The sequence below is a fragment of the Sorex araneus genome, chromosome 9 (genome assembly GCF_027595985.1).
Source record: "Sorex araneus isolate mSorAra2 chromosome 9, mSorAra2.pri, whole genome shotgun sequence".
In the NCBI taxonomy this organism is placed as follows: Eukaryota; Metazoa; Chordata; class Mammalia; order Eulipotyphla; family Soricidae; genus Sorex; species Sorex araneus.
The window spans coordinates 55101315-55122889 of record NC_073310.1 but is presented as its reverse complement, the minus strand read 5'-3'; the positions used below and the strand labels follow the sequence as shown (position 1 = coordinate 55122889).

Sequence of the window (21575 nt, the reverse complement as noted above, 5' to 3'; positions counted from 1 at the left end):
TCTTTAGGTTCACACATTTCTTTTAAGCAAATAATTTTTTAAAAGCTTTTGTTTTAAGTTGTATCTGGCAGTGCTCTGGAATTATTCCTGACACTATATACTCGGGGTCACTTCTAGTGGTGTTGGGCTTAGAACGGGAGAAGTGGTGTGAGGTGGGAAGGCAGCTTTCAGTGCTCGTGTTTGAACCAAGCTTCTGCATGCAGAGTGTATAGTCACCCCACTGGCCCTATTTCCCTGGCCCCCTAACAAATAATTTTTATTCCCATAATATTAAATATTAATAACATGTGTCATATGAAGAATACATGTATGGGAATATAAAAGTAGACTTCCCTACCCCCAGCAATACAAAACAGGTTTATTCCAATGATAGGGAACAAATTATTGGTTATGGCTCATCAAAATAGCGATACAGATAGCTGGACATATTCTATTTCATTAACCCTCAACCTTAACTTCCTGTCACGTTGTTGTTGTTGTTGTTGTGATGACCAAGGCTCGTACTCATGCTTGTTCTGTAGTGCTCACTAGGGATCACATATTGGCTTGTGGTGCTTGCACACCTGACCTGGGGGACTAAAACTAACACTTTCAGTTGCCCTCCTGGTCACTGAAAACTGCACACTTCTAGCTGAGGTGCTTGCACATTCGAGTTGGAAAGTTCACCAGAGCTTAATGTGTTACTCACATTTTTGTTGCAAAGCTAGTCAGAATTGCAGATTTTTATTTTCCAACCTTTCAGACATTTTCTCCCTTCAACCATGATGATACAATAACCAAATGGTCTGTAAATCCGGGCTTATCCAGCCCACTCAACAGGCAAGGCAAGTGATGCTTCTGGAAGTGATCACATCCCCCGCCCCAAAGTTGCCTCCTTGACTGGCTTTCTCTTCCCGACATTGTGTGATCACTTCATTGAATTGCATTCCAGATTTGAACTTTTCTATGACATACACAATTTTTGCACATTTTAAGTATAGAATTTGGTGAACCTTGACTGCACTGCCACCACTTTCAGGACCTGAGTCTTTTTGTCAGCACTGTCACTCCCAAAGATTGCTCCCCTCTTACCACTTCCAGAGCTGTTTTGTCCTTTGTCCTTTTGGCTGAAACTTGCCAAGGAATTCTTAACTGCTTTTGCCAGGCTTCAGTGGCAGCTTTTATGGTCTTAGTATGTGCACATACCTGGCTAAGGTGCGACAGAGTCCACAGACATCTGTGGAGGAGCCAAATATTGTTATCTTCCACAGTCTGTAATTCACATTAGAGTTCAGCCCAGGTATTTTTTTTGCTTCCATATTCACTTGTTTATTCATTCATGCATATCAGTATAGATACATGAATACTTATTTAATTATTTTTAAAAATTATTTATTTATTTATTTATTTTTATTAATGAGTCACCGTGAGGGTGCGGTTACAGAGTTTCGTGTCTGTGTTACAGTTATATAATACTTGAGTACCCATCCCTCCACCAGTGCCCATTCTCCTCCATCGATGGCCCCAGTGTCCCTTCCTCCCCCCCATGCTGTTTCCCTCCCCCCCGCCGCCCCATGACAGGGAATTCCTTATTGTTCTCTCTCTCCTTTTGGGTGTTATGGTTTGCAATGGAGATACTGGGTGGCTGTCGTGTTCAATCTATAGTCTACTTTCAACCCGCCTCTCCCATCCTGAGTTGATCCTCCACTACACTTTATTTGGTATTCCCTTCTCTCTCTGAGCTGCCCTCTCCCCCAGCATGTGAGGTCAGCTTCCAAGCCATGGAGCAGGCCTTCTGGTACTTATTGCTACTATTCTTGGGTGTTAGTCTCCCATTCTGTTGTTTTATATTCCGCAAATGAGTGCAATTTTTCTGTGTCTGTCTCTTTCTTTATGACTCATTTCACTTAGCATGATACTTTCCATGTTGAACCACTTATATGCAAAGTTCATGACTTCATCCTTTCTGACAGCTGCATAGTATTCCATTGTGTAGATGTACCAAAGTTTCTTTAACCAGTCATCTGTCCTCCAGCCCAGGTATTTTTACATACTTCAGGTTTGACAGATGGATAAGGGTGTGTGACAGCCATTAGAGGACACATAGCAAGTATTTTATTGATTTAAATTAAACATATCAGTTTCCAATATTACAATAAATATTGTAAATATTAAATATTGCAGGTTCATGTCTTTATATGTGTCTAAGCTTCACTAGCCTCAATACCAAACTCTACTGCCATTCCCTTGATCAGATAGATTTCCTTTGCACTACTATTTCTGCCCCTTTTCCTCTTCCCCATGACAAAATACTTTATATGGAGTCTAAAATCATTTTTGCTGTGATTTGTTAGTTTGGTGTTTATATTCCAGACATGAAATATTGAACTATTCATGTTATCACAGGCCTGTGATATTCTATGATAATCACTTGTATCACTTGTCATCCCGTTGATCTTCAATATGATGATAATCACATATGATATATAACATATGATAACCATCTATCAATCATCTTTTACTTTCTGACTTATTTCATTTAGCATGTTCTGAGCAGCACAATTTCATAATTTTTGATGCTAGCAGAGTATTACATGTAATATATACATAACAACTTTTTTTTATATACAATTCTCTGTGTTTGGGCATTTAGGTTATTCTCATGTCCTAGCATTTGTATGTGCTAGATGAGCAGTGGGTGGAAATATCTTTTTAAATGATTTTTTTATCTTTTTCTGATGAAAAATATAAGGAGTGAGAAGTGGTATTATACTGAAGAGTGGTATTACTAGATCAAATTCCATTTATATGTTTAGTTTTTAAAGGAATTCATACTGTTTCCTATTGAGGATGCACCAATTTACATCCTCACCAAATATATCAAAGCATTAGTTTCTTTTTCTCCGTGCTCTTGTCAACAATGAATTGTTTCCAGTCATTTATGTAACTAAAGTTGTTTCTACTTTAAATTTTTTTCTATTGATGTGGAGTACCAGTTGATATCCCTTACAGGCCTATGCTAGTTTTATAGCTTATGTGAGTCTCTTGCAAATACCATATAGTTGGATATTATTTTAAAATCTATATAGCTATGTTGAAAATCTATATCGCCTGACGATTCACAGGGGTTACTCCTGGCTTTGCACTCAGGAATTACCCCTGGAGGTGCTCAGGGGACCATATGGGATGCTGGGATTCGAACCCGGGTTGGCCACGTGCAAGGCAAACGCCCTACCCGCTGTGCTATTGGCCCAGCCCCTGTTGTTACCTTTTGATTTATGAATTTAATTAATAAATATTTAGTGAGGGCTTTCTGTAACTACGTTTTTGTTTTCTGGCTCTATGTATAGCTTTGTTCAGTGTTTGTGAACTTTCTTTTTAATAATTTATATGAGAGAGGGTTGGAGCGATAGCACAGCGGGTAGGCGTTTGCCTTGCACATGGCCGACCCAGGTTTGATTCCCAGCATCCCATATGGTCCCCTGAGCACCACCAGGGGTGATTCCTGAGTGCAAAGCCAGGAGTGACCCCTGTGCATTATCAGATGTGACCCAAAAAGCAAATAATAATAATAATAATAATAATTTATATGAGAGAGTTTCCTTCAGTATTTATTATAAGGAAAACCTAGGGATAGCAAAGCATACCCCTCCAGTTTAAATTACTTTGGTAAATTCTTAGTATTCATATCTGAAAGAGATATTTTCAGGCCATAGTATTCTTGGTTGGCAGTTTTTTCTTTGCATATTTTGAGTATGTCATTGCACTCTCTCCTGATTCATAGGATTTCTACTACAAATTCTGATGAGAGCCTTGTAAAATTACCTTCTTTATTATTCTTCTGTCTTGGACTCTTTAGAGCTGACTAACTGTGTATCTTGGTGTTTAGACAACCAGATAATCTCTTAGTTTCATCGACTTGTGTCTTTAGTTTCTTCTCCAGTTTTTAGAAATTTCCAGATATCATTTCTCTTTTTGTTTTGTTTCTTGACCCCACTTGACTATTTTCAGGACTACTCAAGGATCACTCCTGGAAGGCTTGGGGGAACATACTTGATGCTAGGGATTGAACCTGGGACAGCCACCTGCAAACAAGAGCAAATACTTTTTTCACTGTACTACTCTGTCTGGCCCAGATATCATTTCTCGAAATAAGCTCACTGCTCCCTTTTTTCTCTCTACCTTTTCTGAAATATCCATTATAGTTCCATTATCTTTCCTAATGGAGTCAGAAAATTCTTGCCCTATCTCTTCATTATTTTTCCCATCTTGTTTATCTTCCACTGCTTGAGTCATTTATATGTTCTAATGTCTAGACTCAGTGATTTGTTTTTTCACTATGTCTGTCTTGTTTCTGGAGCTTTTTGAGGTTGCGTACTGAAATCTTCGCATTCTGAATCTACTAGCTTTTAACTTCAAGCTTTTATTTCTGTCTTCTGATAGCTCTATTTTTGAATTGGTTGGTTTCCTTTTATTGAATTTTCCTTTAATTGCATTCTCTTAGTTGCTTCTCTGAGTATTTTCTTCATCTCTTTGTGTTTCTTCATTTTAACTCTTTGAATTCTCTATCCAATATGGAGACTCTCCCATGACTTTGCATTTGTTTTCTAGATAGTTATCCTGCTTGTCTTATGATGTGATGTTATATTGAGGTCTCAACTTCAGTAATTATATTTTTCTCTCTGCTCATTTTACCACTTTAAATCTCCCCCCATCCTTTAAAATATTTTTTGGCCATCTGGGTCAGCAAGGTAGAGCTGGGATGGTTCACTTTTACAAGAGGTGGTGTGATGGCTATTTTTTATTTTATATTTTGGTTTAAGCAGGCTTCTGACAGTATTTAGGCTGCTATTGTTATCAGTTGCTATGTCAGTGAGGTGGGGAGGAGGATTGGGGGCAGCCACTGAGTCAGTGTTATGAAATTCGGTGGGGGAATCTGATGTGTGTGGTGCCACCTTTGACTCTCACCCCTGGGATCCCAGATATGAGATTCAGTTGTACATCTTGTCAGTGCCCTTGAAAGCATCATACAAATCCCATGGAAAAGTAGGAGGTAAGGAGAAGTGTAGTCTAGAGCCTCGTTACCTAAGCTGTGGGTCACATAGCTGAATGGGGGTTGAAAAATATATAGTCTATGAATGAGCAATGACCAAAAATTATTCCAGACTAACTTCATAATACATATGATGTGTCTTTGGCAGTGTTTTGCCTGTGTTCTATTTCTCAGATGAAAAGGGAATCATGGATAGTGAAAATTTTGAGAAAGCTTTGGTCTAGAGTGCTTTCAGGTGTCGTTCTTGTTGGGAACCCCATCCTGGGTGGAGCACAGGAGCTATTCCAGTTGAGGCTTCTCCTCGGCAGATACCACATATCTCCAGGCTGTCTGCACTACCCTCCACAGAACTAGGCTGGGCTGGCAGCTCTGCAGTTTCCTTCCCAACGGAGACTCCCTCCACGCACATCCTTTACCTACCTTCTGTCTTCATCTCTTCCTTCATCTCTTTGTCTTTCTTCATTTTAACTATTTGAATTCTCTATCCACAAGGGTGCTGGGATGTCCTTGGAAAACTTTCTAATGCAATCTGGCTTCATCTTTACGTCACCGCATCACTTTGTCACTGTGTGGTGGGTTTTTCTCATTGGTCTCATTCCTGGTGAGTTGCTATTTCTTCCTCCTAGGAGCAAAGCAAACAACCTTCTCTATCGCCATCTTGGTTATATCATTTGTCTCTATCACCTTTTTTCTTTATACCTGTATATATATATATATTAAATTCTCAATTAAAAATAGACAAATAGAAAAATGGTACATTATTTAAAAAATGTGACTTTGGGCCTTCATAGAATCAAGGCAAATAGCATATGTCTTGTAAGTACACGTGTAAATATACACACATATTAATTTTCTTAAACTTGCTCTTCAGCTTAGGTGATTATTAACACCTGTTAATAATACACCTGTTCTTTAGCTTGCATGATCATTAAGAGTTTGATTATGTATTTTTGTGTTATGAGCTGGAGATTTATGTTTTATTTTGAGAGTGCGAGAGGACTCGATAAATGTGAACATTAATTGCTATGTAGGATAAAACGTGTGGTTCAATATATAATTAGTTGTTTACTAACTGTGACTTTTTATTTTGTGCTTCAAAAACAAAGAGTCAGGTAATGGAAATAGTTTAGCTACTAGAGACTTGCATCTCTCATTCCTAATTCTTGAAGTTCTCTGTTTAATTTTTCAAAAATCATGTCAGGCTTCCTTTCTGTTGCCTCATGGGAAGTTCATTTATTTATGAGGGATTGACCATGTGTGTTCTGTTTCCATAAGGCTTTTGTTTATTGTCCATCCTTTCAGTGATTGCTTATAGTTTAGCAATGCACTGCCTTAAATATTTGTCTGGTTAAGAACTGTTAGAGAGGAAATGCTACTTTAATGAATTAATTAATAAGTTAATTAATTTTGGTTTTGAGGGTCACCCCGGCAGTATCCAGGGCTTATTCCTACTTATTCTTTACTCAGTCATCACTCCTGGTGGTGTCAAGTATCAAACCACTATCAAATACGTGAAAGACAAGGGCCCCACCTACTACAGGATCTACCCCCCCTGTTCATGTCTCATGGCAAGTTCCAACATGGTGCTTCTTCTTTTTATTTGTTTGTAGAGGACACCCTGGGGGCTTGTAGCTGGTGCTGATGCTGTTGAGTTCAGGATTGGTAGTACTTAGGGTCACTAGGGTTACACCCAATAGAGGTGAAAGGTGGGGGGCGTGAGAACCTAAGATTAAACTTGGAGCTTCACACATGGCTGCCATATGCACCACACTTCTCAGTTATATCTTCAGTCCTTGTTTACTATTTTTTATTACTTTATAATTAATTTCTTCTACTTTTGGGCTGCTTTCTATATATTTTTATCATTGATTACTTTCATAATATAGCTACTCATTTATTTAACTATTCATGAATTGCCTACCTTTGTATCCCCCAAACTCTAACATACTTTGCACACATTTGGTACGTAGTCATTTTTAAATTGAATTTTAATGCCTGTATATTTAAAAATCAATAGTTAATTCCTGGTACTAATCTAGAAGACATTAAAACTGTGTTCAATTGGGTTGAAAACTTCTACTTCAGGACTTTAACAAGACTTAATTTGGTCTTTTGGTCTAACTTTTGCATTATATAGATGGTATAAATGCTTATTTGCATGACTCAAGTAGGTAGATGTAAGAAGTAGTTATCTTGTCACTGATTATGAATCACTAAAGTGGATGATTATTACTGATTACCTCCTACTTGTTCCTTTGCATTTCAGATCAAAGGCATAAATTTTGTAAAGATAAAGTGTTCTAAAGCTATTCATAAGTGTTTTTTATGTTATGATATGATTTTTAGTAGGCATTCATGGCCCTTTACTAGATGATGTGCCCTTAAATATAGTGAATTAGAATATGATGCTTATTTTCTTTAGATTTCTGAATATTTTTCAGCTCTTCCTTATCCTTATTTCTCTCCCTCATTAAAAAATCTTTTTAAAAAACACATTGATTCAGCTATATATTTAACATTTACTATGTGTGAGCAGAGTTAGACATGATTAGATTTGGAAGTGAACAAAATAGACAAGGTTTCTAATCTCAGAAATAGCAAATAAGCAACCATTTGCTCATTCAGCCAGCATTTATTTCTGCCTGTTATATGCTAAGCATTGTTCTGGGAATTGTTGGCATAGGAGTAAAAATGAGTCTATATCCTCTTACATTCTAATGGATGTTCTGAGATCTGTGGGGATAGGAATAAAGATGAGTGTATACCCACTTACAATATAATAGAAGAGTGAAATACGGGGGGAAGATTAACTTTAAGGAGGTTGTTCAGGAAATATTTTTTAAGAAAGTGATGTCTGAGCTGAGATCTGAAGGCAGAGAAAGAAGGGAAGAAATATTTTGAGTTCAAACTGTAATTTCTGGTTTATGATGTTTGAGCTGAGAAGATTAGAAAATGTATTAGTTCTTCCAGTTTTTAATTTATTCATCATCATCATCATCATCATCATCCTGTTGATTGTCAAATTTCTCGAGCAGTCTTAGTAACATCTCTATTCGTCCTAGCCCTGATATTTTAGAAACCTCTCTTTACTTGTCTTTCCCAACTATGCCATGCCGCATTGGAGGCTTTTTCAGGGTCAGGGGATTGAGACCCAGCATTGTTATTGGTTTTGGCATATGAATACACCGCAGGGAGTTTGTAAGGTTTTCCTATGTGGGCAGGAAACTCTCAGTAGCTTGCCAGGTTCTCCCAGAGGGAGAAATAGGCTATAAGATGTCACGAAGCCGCATAGCAGCGGCTTGCTTCCGGGAGCTTGGTTTTAAGTCTCTGGATGTTGGTGGGATTACACTGTGCCAGGGGCAGTCCCTGGGTGTGACTGCCTAGCTACTGGAAAATGGGAAATCTGGGTGGAAGAGGCCCAGTCCTGATCTGAACAGGCTTGGAGGTCTCAGCCCCGGGTCCCACACACCTGGGTTTCTCTGCCGGTACCTTCATGCGTGAGGCTCGTCCAAACATGTGGAGAGGGGCCTTGAGCATGGCTGTGGCTAAGGCTCTGGGTGTCTTAGGCCACAGGATCTCTGCTCGGAACGGGAAGGGAAGCTGGAGCCCACTGCCTCCGAGGGGCCCTGGAGAAGACAGCCAAGCTGTCTTCTTCTTTTAATTTATTATAATTGTTATTCAAATTATCTTAGTATTTGGGGAGGGGGTCACACCTGGTGGTATTCAGAGCCTATTCCCTGGTTGTCCTGGAGGTGTTCAGGGATCATGCATGCTGGGGTTTGCTTCCAAGCTTCCTACTTGCAAAGTATGCAAACTAACCCTTTGAACTACCTATCCAGCACCCCCCAGCCCCCGCCCCTACTAATCATTAAGTCAGGGCATCAGTTGAGACATTTTGTGGTAGGGAGTAAACAGCAAAGTGGAAACAACTTGCAAAGAGAACATTTTGAGGACAGTGATCACTGGATTGTACCACTCCACAGGGAAGGGTTTACCCAGTTTATCCAGACACAGAAGTATAGAGGCTGACTTGGCCATGTTGACAGTCACCAATAGTCTAAGAATGGATTACTTAAGAGCCCCCGAGAGAGCTCGGAGAGTTGTACCACCTGACTTATGTGCAAGAGGTCTGAGCTTCATTCATTGGACAGAACATGGCCCCTGGGAACTGCCAGGTGTACCCCTAGAGGCACCTTGAACACTACTAGCTGTGGCCTGGTGGATCCCCAACACCACTGGACCAGAGTAACATTGCATAGGTGGGCGCTAGTATTGAGCTGTCTGGCCTCAGCTTGGAGAAGGCCCCAGTTATCTTAAGGGAAGACTCCAAATTTTTATATTTTTATCATTTCTCCCCTCCCTCTGCCATTGTTGTTGCCGTGACCAGGGGTCACACACATGCCTAACTTTGGTGTTTATAGACTAAGTTATGGTACTCTCCCATTCCCACATGCTCACACACTTGAGTTTGATACTCACCAAGGATTGCACTCTTTTAACTATGGCATTTGCAAGGGGGTTCCCTCTTTAGTTGTGGTGCTCAAATATAGTTTGGCTGTAGTGCTCTCCAGGGTTGTACTTCCTGCCATGGTGCTCATGCATTTTTGCAGTGGGGGGAGTTAGATACAGGATACAAAGCCTGAAGCAAAAACAAAGGAAATGTTTTGAAGGATGTCAATAGACTGGATTATGGTATCAGAGAAGTGTGGAAATGTGAAGCTAAAACATGAAGCAAGGGTCATGGTATAAAGGACCTGAAAGGTTATGTGAAAGAAACTTTGTCCTGAAGTCAGTAAGGCCTACTATTGGGTTTGACATAGGAAAGTGATAATCAGACATGGTCACTCTAACTGGGAGATTTGCTCTGAAGAAGTTTTATTAGGGGCCTGGGCATGACTCAAGAGGGAGAGCACATCCTTTTCTTTTCTCCTTTTTTTTTAATTGAATCACCTTGAGATACAGTTACAAACTTTTCATGTTTGAGTTTCAGTTATAAAATGATGGAACACCCATCCCTCCACCAGTGCATCTTTTCCACCACCAATGTCCCCAGTAACCCCCACCCCTATCCCATCCCTCCCCCCAACTTTATGGCAGACAGTTTCCCCCTCATCCTTTATACAGGCACAGACCTGATTCAATCCCCAAGACCAGAACTGTATGGCCACAGAGCGCCAACAGATGTGAGCCCTGTGATACTATAACAACAACAAATTAATGAGTTGGATTTAATTATAAAGTTTATTCTCGCCCTTTGGACCCTGCTGCGGAGCGAGCATGATGGAAGAGCCCAAGGAAGCGCCCTTGGACTCCAAGCAGCCCACTGAACTAATTCCGGCACACGATCGGAGACCCCACGGCGGGCTGAAACAGTGGGAACCGGGCATCCCCCAATTCTTTTAACCTCTCTCTCTCAACTCCTTCCTCCCGAGCACAGCGCAGGGTCCGCGGCTTTCTGAGCGCAAAATGGAGACGCCGAGCCTCTCTTTAGGTTTCTCCATATTATGAGCACCATAAAAGGGTAAAAGTTTGTAGTGATGTTATTTCTGGTTATACTTTCCCTGGACTTTATACAGAAACCCAAAATCGCACGGCCGCTGCTGCGGCCGAGAGACCTAATGTCATCTTAGCATCAGCAATATGTAATGGTTCCTTTTTAATGGGTCGGACTTTTGTGGGAGATCCTAACAAGAATAGTAAGTCTGTTGCTGAAATATTGAAGGCAATCAAAGTGGTAGCCATCTCTCTAGACTGAACTAAGCTATATCCCCACGCCGGCTGAGAAGAAATTTTCTTCTTTCTCGGGAAGAAACGTGGCGTGGCGTCAATTATAGTGTGATGTCCATTAAGCAAACAGACCTGGTGGCGTGGGAAAGGGATATAAGGGGAAAAATTATGTACATGGAACAGTGGGACGCTGGTGGAATCTCGAGCCGGAGCCAATACCAGCGCAAGACCTTCGGTTCCAGAAACTGCTTGCAGACACTCTACTAGTCTATCAACTAAGCCAGAGCCCCACGCCTGCTGATGACGGGAAATAACCATCCTTTTCGGTTTTTTTTTTCCCTTGTCAGGCAGCGTGGCGATTACTAAACAGGCGTGAACTCGGTGGCTCGGGGCAAGGGGGAAAAAGAAAAGTTATGTAACAAACAGCGGGACTTAATATCTCTATGTTCTTAGCAATGGAGAACTATCAAATGCCTCCTTGGCAATAGGACTGTCTTTTTCTTTTTGGGGGGAAACCCCAACAACGGTAGTGAGTTGTGTGTTGAAACATGGAATGTAATCGAGATAAGGCGTAAACGAAGTGAAACTTATCACTTACAAGGGTGGGGACTGGGGAGGTGGGAGGGGGCGGCAGGTATACTGGGGGGGTTGGTGATGGAAGATGGGCACTGGTGAAGGGAAGGGTGTTTGAGTATTGTATAACTGACATAATCCTGAGAACTATGTAACCCTCCACATGGTGATTCAATAAAATTTAAAAAAAAATAAAGTTTATTCTCAAATCAACTCCTTGATTTCTTTTTTCTTTTTCTTTTTCTTTTTTTTTGAGTCATACTCAGCAGTGCAGTGGTCAGGGATCATTCCTGGTTTTGTGCTCAGGGATCACTCCTGGTGGGCCCAGGGAAGCATACGGTGTGCTGGGAATCGAACCCAGGTTGGGCACATGCAAGGCAAGCACCCTATCTGCTCTACTATAGCTCCAGCACTGTCCTTGATTTATTTTGTCAATAGCTGAATATAAGACGAGTCCAAATTCTTTAAACACGTACTTACTATTTTTGTCTGAAAAGAATTAACCACAATTAATATGGGACAACATTAGACATAGAAATGAAGACTGGCTTACAATGCATTATTAAACTCACGTTACTATGTTTGTAAGAATTGAAATGGAAAATTTTTATTCAAAGTACATTTGGTGAGTGCTATATATTTTCCATCATATCATTGAAAATACTAGAAAATTTCCCATGAGTTTGTGTGCCATTTAATAGTCTGAATCAAATGTAGATGGAACTCTGTACTTTCTCTCTCTAGTGACTTAAACTTCAGAGATGCTTCCATTAACTGGGAAAACAGTCATCTTTGATAACTTCCCTGATCCTTCTGATACGTGGGAAATTACTGAAACGATAGGCAAAGGAACTTATGGGAAAGTTTTCAAAGCACTGAATAAGAAAAATGGCCAAAAAGCAGCTGTCAAAATTCTGGATCCGATTCACGTAAGTCATTTTCTTGCCCCTTTCTAGTGTGTTTAATGGTTGAAAGGTTTTTAAGTGTCTTGTCACAAGGTCAGTTATTTGTTTTTTAAAGAGTAGGAAAGTCAACTTGCTAAATTTTCCTTGTTTGTATACTGAATAAACCCCAATAAATGTTAGATAAATGAATGATTATGTCATTTGTCATCTGGATAAATGTAGTTAAAAACAGCTCAAGTTGATTTGATATTAATTTAGCCTTCAGAGAAAATTCTAAGCAGAGATTGATGATTCTAGGAGTATTTCTAAGATGTTATCTTGACCAATTTCCTTTGCCTCCAACATTTATCTAAGCTTCAGGCAGACTTTCCCATAAACCAAGCCAGACATATGTTTTAAAACTTAAAATTTCTTTCAGAGAAGGGAAATTAGTTGTCAGGGTGTGTCAGTGTCCCCAAAGCAGACGTGTTTGTTAGTTTGCAACCAGGCCACTGTTTCCTGTGAAAAACTCACTTCCAGTTAGTTCCTAGAGCCTTGGTGTAAGCATGGCCCCATTGGGGTGTTCTGAGCTTTCTCAGAGAATGGCAGGTGTGACCATGGAACCTATGAAGTTTCTTCTTTGCTTTTAAGAATGTGAAGAAATGACTGAGATTGTGTTTTCTGGGTATGGGCACTGGTCTTAAGGAAACATCTTCAGCTTTTTGGAGGTCTGTAGCCCCCGGTAGCAGAGGGGTGAGCCAGAAATAGTAGTGGTTATGGACTCCCCAAACTGCTACCACATGCAACTACCCTAATTATCCTGCTCCTGCTATCTGGCGAGATGGCATGATGGAGATGATGGCGTGTCGAGCGGAATCTTTTTTTTTTTTTAATTTATTTATTTTTAATTAGAGAATCACCGTGAGGGTACAGTTACAGATTTATACACTTTTGTGCTTATACTTCCCTCATACAAAGTTTGGGAACCCATCCCTTCACCAGTGCCCATTCTCCACCACCCGTAAACCCAGTGTCCCTCCCACCCTCCCCAATCCCATCTCCCCCCCACCCCACCCTGCCACTGTGGCAAGGCATTCCCTTCTGTTTTCTCTCTCTAATTAGCTGTTGTGGTTTGCAATAAAGGTGTTGAGTGGCCGCTGTGCTCAGTCTCTAGCCCTCATTCAGCCCGCAACTCCCTTCCCCCATATGGCCTTCGACTACAATGTAGTTGGTGATCGTCGAGCGGAATCTTTGCTCTCTCTCGCCACAGCTCTCTCGGTTCTTATTTCAGGCTTGCTCTTTTTTATCTGGAATTTATTTTTGCTCATCCCATTACAATGATAATGTTGCATTTTGTTTCAAGTGGAGGAGGATAAGATCGACCATGGGGATTGATTTCAAAATAGTAAGTTAGATACCCAGAAGGGGAAATAACGAGAAGCTCTGTGTCCGCTCTCCTGATGCTCAAGTGTCTTCACATTGCCCTGTTGGGAAGTTCTTAGCGTCTAGAACAGAGGAACGAGAGGAATCAGCTGTACCGAGGTGACAGTGCATATCTTTCGGTTCCCTGAGCTGTGAATTAGGGATTCATGAAGGCAAGAAAATGGCTCTTGCACCCTATATTTTAGCCCCATAATCCCATAGTCTCTTCCATTCCATTACTATTCTGTGGATAAGAACATATGACTCATGAGTGTAGGTGGCCACTATTTTCTAATTTACATTTCTGGTTTACTTTTATAAATAATGTTTATATGATTGTTTCAATACAGTATCAATTCTATATAAAGTTTTTGTTGTTGTGCCTTTCTTTACTCTTTTCATGAGGACTGGAATGATAGCACAGTGGATAGGGTGTTTGCCTTGCATGCAGGCAACCCCGGTTCAATTTCCCCATCCCTCTCAGAGAGCCCGGCAAGCCTATTGACAGTATCCTGCCCGCATGGCAGAGCCTGGCAAGCTACCTGTGGTATATTCAATATGCCAAAAACAGTAACAAGTCTCACAATGGAGACGTTACTGGTGCCCACTCGAGCAAATTGATGAACAACGGGACAACAGTGCTACAATGCTACAGTGCCTTTACTCTTTTCATAGTACATGTATATTTCTGTAAGAGTTTATTTTACTCTTCATCATCATGTCATGATGATGACAAATAATAAAGATCTATAACCCCAAGAGATTTTGATCATAAAATAAAATTGACTGCATTCCAGCACTTTATAGAGTGATTTTTTAAAAATTATCACATGATCTTACCATCATATATTGCAAACTTGTAATGTTTTGTCTCAAAGAAAGAGATGAAATGAATAGGGTTGGAAGGTGATAGGCAGAAGTCTTGGAATTTAGTCCTGCATCTTAACTAACCAGCTCTGTGTCCTTAACTGCTCTGATCTTTAGAGCTCTCTCAAATTAGAGCTCTAATCTAGAATATTTCAGCTTTGTGCTCCTAAGGTTCCGACGTGTACATTAAATGTTACTATAAAAGAAATACTGGAATATTTTTTATTATTGATTACTCTGAGTTGTTTCAGATGTAAGTGGTTTTCTAGAAACATGACTAAGGCATTATCTTTTGACTTGTCAATTTTATAGATAGGCTAATAATATATTCTACTTTATAAAGGGATCTTTAGCTAACTAAAGGCTATATGCTATCATATGTATTTTTAACTTTTTAATATTAGGAATTAATTGATTTTATGACAAGTTCTGGATAAGTTTTTGTTTTGAGTGCTACTGAAACAAAGTTAACTCTACAAAGAAAGGAAAATCATGTGAAGCAGTTTGTCCATATTTATTTATTTCTAATTGCATACAAAGTGTCCTTTGCATATACATTTTAAACTCAATGAATTTAACACAATTAGAGATATTGATTAGCAGGAAAATTGTAATCTCACCCTTAACTGATGCAATGAGAAATATTAGTACATAGTATTGAGCTCAGTAAAAGTTTTGTAACCTTTCTTTGACAAAGTTTTCTACTTTGTAGTCATATTTCTTTGACACTACACATTTTTTTCTCTCTATTATTTTTCTATCACTTTTTGAAACTAGGATATTGATGAAGAGATTGAAGTAGAGTATAACATCTTAAAATCACTTTCTGACCATCCTAATGTCGTCAAATTCTACGGAATGTACTTTAAGAAGGATAAGTTAAATGGAGATAAGCTGTGGTTGGTTCTTGAGGTACGTGGTCCAGCTTATTTTTTGGAGAGGAATTTACAAGGTGGTCTTAGAATGACTTAATGTTTATGCAACATTGACACCATGCAGCAGTATTTCTAGCATGTTCCTCATTCTCAGCAGAATGGAGAACTTAATGCTAGCCTCATTATCTTAAGACACTTTGGAAATTAAAGAAAATTAATGGAAAGAAAACATTAGACTAGAGAAACCAGAATTATTTTTCACTAAAAGGGATTTCATTATAATATGTATTTATTCATCATATTTTGTTCAGCTAACGTGACTAAGGCTCTGTGCTAGGTGCTAAAATATCAGAGAAAATTAATGTGAGCAAAGCTCCATTAGACAAAATGGGCGACGACGAGTTTCTTTTTCTGTCTTCATTGAATGCTAATAACTCAAACTGTAGAGCCAGGTATTATTTACATTTATGGAGGAAAAATGTACTTACTGACTACTGTGATGGTGTTGAATACTGAATATGTTTCCAAGGGAAGATAAAGGGTCTGTCTTTCCAAGTCCTTGAGTAATAGGGCTTTTCTTTTTTTTTTTTATGGGGACTAGAAGTTGACTTACTAAGGTAACTTCCAGTTCTAGAATGTGATATTATTAATTTTCATTGACTAAATTTCAAACTGATCATTGCTTATAATAAAATGTATAGAATTTTTGTTTTTACCTGCTGTACTATTGCTCCAGCCCCCAGTATGGGAATTTTTTCAGTCACTTTTATTAAACTGTGAGAGTGATAAAAGCTTTATTTGACCTCTATCACGGTGTCCATTTACTGTGGACATTATTATTTTGTTAGCATTTAATGACAACATTTTTTGTTTTTTGCTTTTTGCTTTTCTTTTTTTTTTTTTTTAGGCAAATGCCCTACCCACTGTACTGTTGCTCCAGCCCCAGTGACAACATTTTTTTGGGGGAATGTCCCACTAGTTTTCCTGCACAATAGCTACTAATAAATTTTATTTTTCTAGTATGATTTTATATTGTATTTTCATATTGCATTTAAGTGATTCTACAAAAGATAATGATCACTGTAGAAAATACTTGAAACTAGGAAATGAACTACTTTTAATGTTCAACAAGTTTTCTCCCTTTGCAATTGTATATTTGAAATAGCAGACATTTCTCATGAACATTTACTCTATTTTGATCTAATTTCAGACAGACAATCCTTTTGGGTGGTAGGGGGCTTGGGCCACACCCTGCCATATTCAGGGATTATTCCTGACTTTGTGCTCAGGGATCACTCCTGGCAGGCTTGGAGGACCATCTGGGGTACTGTGTATTGAATCTGGGTCAGCTGTGGACAAAACAAGTACCCTGCCTACTGTACTATCTCTCAGGCCTCAATATTTTTTTGAATATAATTTTCAAAACAAATGCACTGACTTTGTTGATAAAAAGACTAAGTCGAACTATGAGGCTCATGGAGTAGAGAATTGATGATGTCGATTCAGTTTCCTGGCACTACTGCCTTGTAAGCAGGTCTTTGCTTAGATGTATTGGTTGCTCTACATGAATCCGTGGGCGTCAGCTTTTCTCTCTAGGTTAGTAATCCCTAGACTCAATTCGGACAGGTTCTATTTTGGGGGGCTTTTTTTTGGGGGGGGTGGGGGGACCACACACTGCAATGTTTAGGGGTTGCTGCTGGCCCTACACTCAGGGATCACTCCTGGTGGTGCTCGGGGGACCATGTGGGATGTGGAGGATTATACCCAGGTCAACCGTGTGCAAAGCAAGTGTCCTCCCTCCTTGTTGCACTGTTGTTCTGGCCCTTGGCAGGGTTCTTAATCCACTTATGAATCTTCTTGGTCCCTTCTTTTGTGTTCTCCTTAAATATGACCTCTGAACTGCTCTCTGCTGCCCACCTGGGTTCTCGATGGGCAGGCTCCTCTTTTCACAGACCTCTATTTTGCACCATGGACATACCTTACTTCCATTATCCACAATACTGATGGCATCAAATCTTTCATTCTTTCCGGTTAGATTCTCTGAGATACTGTTAGCAATATTTCTGAACCCAACACACACACACTTGCATTCTTGTGTGTAGTGTTTTCATAGGCTTCCAATGTTGATATTTAATATTAAGAATGTGTTAAATCTTTTGATTGGAGACTTACAAAGGATCCTTATTTTCTGCCCACAATCCCACCTTAATTTTCACTGCATTTAACCCTATCTGGGTAATCTGCTCAGTTCACCTTATGATGATTTCACTCACTCTGTACTTTCTTACGGCCATCTTATGAATTTCTTTTTCATTTACAACTTCTGCCTTGGTAGACCATTTGCAATTGGTTATCTGTTCTTCATATTGACACATTTTGAAGTCTCTTGTTTTTTTTCCTTCCTTTATTCTTTTTTCCAGTCGTTTGTACTTTATTGTATCTCTATACTCGTATTTACTAAGGGTTTATAAGTGAGAAGAAATAAATTAATATTTTTAATCTTCTACTTTTAATTGCACTGAAGCAATAGCACAGCGGGTAGAGTGTTTGCCTTGCATGTGGCCGACCCGGGTTCAATTCCTCTGTCCCTCTCTGAAAGCCGGCAAGCTACTGAGAGTATCCCGGCTGTACAGCAGAGCCTGGCAAGCTACCCATGGCGCAATCGATATGCCAAAAACAGTAACAACAAATCTCACAATGGAAACATTACTGGTGCCCGCTCGAGCAAATTGATGAACAATGGGATGACAGTGCTACAATGCTAATTTTAACTCATGCTTTCAAAATATGAAACTGTGTATTATAATATTTTACAGAATTTCAGATATATTTTTAATGACCTGTTATATTTTTCTAAAATAGCCAATCTCTTCTTTTTTTATTTGCTTTTTGGGTTGCACTGGGTGATGCTCAGGGGTTACTCCTGGCTTTGCACTCAGGAATTACTCCTGGTGCTTGGGGGACCATATGGGATGCTGGGAATCGATCCTGGTGCAATCGAACCAGCCGCGTGCAAGGAAAACGCCCTACCCACTGTGCTATGGTTCCAGCCCCGGAAATCTCTTATGATCTCAAACTTATTTTCCATTTCTGGATGTTTTTTATATTTAATTTTATATTTTTAATTAAATCACACATTAAAACAAAGCATAACACTTCTCACTTCTTCATCTAATTACTAAATTACATAATATAATATGATTTATGAAGTCAGGTTGTTTTACTCTAAATTGACAGAATTTTAAAAAGTTTATTTTACATTATTGTTTGTATGGATAGAGCTGTAATGTTGAGCAAATCCTGGGAGTAGTTTGGATAAAATTCTCTTTTCTTGCATTCTGCAAAACATTTTTCATGGTGCCATACAACAAACCGCAGCCCTTTCAAAACATGTTTTATAACACATCTTTTTTTCCCATGTAGAATAAATGGCAGATTAGCATTTGGATGAACATTCAGCTGTTTTGCCTAATGGAGACCTAAGTGGGCAAGGACACAGTTATAAATCTCTGCCCAGAGATGAATAATATTGAGTGAGATTAATCATGGCCTATTATGCCTATCAAGCCTCTGTTCTAGTTATGCTGTAACTTCTCAGTATTATCATCTGGAGTTAGATTAGCTGCCTATAATCATAGTTCTTATAGGGGAAGCAGAAAATATTGATTAAAATGGTTTTGGAACATCTAGTACAACATTTGAAGTAAATTTATGATATAATGAATCAGTAGAAACTTAACAGCTTCTTTGAAATTTGTCTTTATAGTCTATTATTAGGTTGAGGTGTTAGAAATATCCCTAAATGACTTGAAACCAAAAAATTAATTGAAGAAGAAAAAATTAAAAACATTATACTTTATTAAAATGGCATTTCAGAAATCTGATTTACCTCAACCTTCAAAGTAGGGGTGAGGGAAAGCATAAAGAAAGCAAGAAGTTGGCAAACTGTATATAAGATAATTTATTTGCATATGTAAATTAAACTAATTACAGACACACATAAGTGGCTAGATGTACAATTACCTGATTTATAAACATAAATGGCACAGGTGCTGCTTTAGAGGCACTTTCAGAAAATTGGCTGTGGCATCAATACTTTATCCTACAAAATGACTGCTAATTATACCTCTTATGCTAATAAAGCCCAGATAAATTATTTTGCATGAAAATACCAAAAGACTGGCCGAAGAGAGGCTATGGCGCTAGCCTTACCAGTGCTGGGCTTCTAAAGTGAACTCCAGACAGAGATGTGTTTCGGAGAAGGAGAGCATATGGTGACACTCGTTACTTGCCTGAGAATTGGAAAAGCTTGCTGAACTTAGATATACTCCCCCTCCATGACTTTTCACCTTGAAAAATCTCTTATGTTTCAACCAGAATGGAGAGCCTAAGAATATTGACTCGAATCTTACTGGACATTCTATTTTTTCAGTGATTTTGTTATGATTTTTTCCTTCCTTCCTTCCTTCCTTCCTTCCTTCCTTCCTTCCTTCCTTCCTTCCTTCCTTCCTTCCTTCCTTCTTTCCTTCCTTCCCTCCTTCCCTCTCTCCTTCCCTCCCTCCTTCCCTCCCTTCTTCCCTCCCTCCTTCCCTCCTTCCTTCCCTCCCTTTTTCCTTCCTCCTTCCTTCCCTCTCTCCTTCCCTCCCTCCTTCCCTCTTCCTTCTCTCCCTTCTTTCTTCCTTCCTTCCTTCTTTCCTTTTCTTCCTTCCTTCCTTACCTCCTTCCTTCCCTCCCTTCTTCCTTACTTCCTCCTTCCTTCCCTTCTTCCCTCTCTCCTTCCTTCCCTCCTTCCCTCCCTCCTTCCCTCCTTCCCTCCCTCTCTTCTTCCTTCCTTCTTTCCTCCTTCCTTCCTTCCTTCCTTCCTTCCTTCCTTCCTTCCTTCCTTCCTTCCTTCCTTCCTTCCTTCCTTTTTTCCTTCCCTCTCTCCTTCCCACCTTCCTTCCCTCCCTTATTCCTTTCTTCCTCCTTCCTTCCCTCTTTCCCTCTCTCCTTCCCTCCCTTCTTCCCTCCTTCCTTCCCTCCCTCCCTCCTTCCTTCCTTCCTTCCTTCCTTCCTTCCTTCCTTCCTTCCTTCCTTCCTTCCTTCCTTCCTTCCTTCCTTCCTTCCTTCTTCCCTCCCTCCCTTCCTTCCATTGTTCCTTCCTTCTCATATTTTTCCTTCATTTTTCAAAAGGTCACTTTTTTTTTTGCACATGAATAATGTGCAAGGCTCTGTGTAGGAATTATTTTCTACTATATTATCTCTGTAGTCTCTTTGGGACTCTTACTATGAAATTCCATACTTGTAACAAAATATTTTTTTTTTTGGTTTTTGGGTCACACCTGGTGATGCACAGGGGTTACTCCTGGTTCTGCACTCAGGAATTACTCCTGGCGGTGCTCAGGGGACCATATGGGATGCTGGGATTTGAACCCGGGTCGGCCGCATGCAAGGCAAATGCCCTACCCGCTGTGCTATCACTCCAGCCCCAACAAAATATTGTAATGAAAGAAGAAATAGAAGCTTTTCTGAATTTGAAATTAATTTGTCTTGTTTGGTCCGTTTAAAGATGTTTAGGGCATATATATTTTTATCACTTAATGTGTCATCTTCCTAATGAGGGAGGGGCACCTGGGAAGGTGGAAACCAAGTACGTTTCTGAAAATGGGGAGACTGAAAACTAGTCCAAATGGAATTAAATCATTTGATAATAAGCATTTGCTACTGATGATTACAAAGGGAAAAATGAGATTTCACTATAGTTTTCCCCATCTTGGTTGTATGAGCAGCCGTGTTTTCAGGACCTAAAGAAGCCAAACATCTCTCTCAGGGGCTATTTGCTTAATGTGCCTTCAGTCATATAATGGAACCAAAATTCAGAGTTTTCTTTGTCAAAGATCCTTTTTCCTCATCATCCAACCTAAGCTATAATTACTCCTTTCATGGTGATGCTACAGACTGCATTCTATTATTTATCTAAATTGGTCCTGATTTGTTCATTCTTAATAGTGACATTGCTTTCTAATTATACCAATTTTTCTCTTTGAAATTATATCCCTTTCAAAAGTTCAAAGACTGAAAATTACAGGTGGTATTTGGAGGCACAAAAATTCAGTAAATTGTCATAAAGTCTCTTAAATGCACATTTCAGGTAATCAAAATGATTTTCTTAGACCTAAATAATTTCATATGATATGCGTTACTGGTTATTCTTTT

At 39.4% G+C, this 21575-nt stretch overlaps 1 protein-coding gene and 1 pseudogene across 1 annotated transcript in view; one reads left to right on the top strand and one right to left on the bottom strand.

Annotated features, from left to right (window-relative positions):
- Nucleotides 1-703: 703 nt before the first annotated feature.
- LOC129398797 (peptidyl-prolyl cis-trans isomerase NIMA-interacting 4-like) lies at nt 704-4275 on the bottom strand (annotated as a pseudogene).
- Nucleotides 4276-12093: 7818 nt separating this feature from the next.
- The window catches only part of MYO3A (myosin IIIA), a 188925-nt gene continuing 179443 nt past the window's right edge, over nt 12094-21575 (top strand). The window contains exons 1-2 of the mRNA XM_004605494.2: nt 12094-12261; nt 15283-15417. Coding sequence (XP_004605551.2) covers nt 12094-12261; nt 15283-15417 — 303 coding nt within the window. The remainder of the gene's footprint in view (nt 12262-15282; nt 15418-21575) is intronic.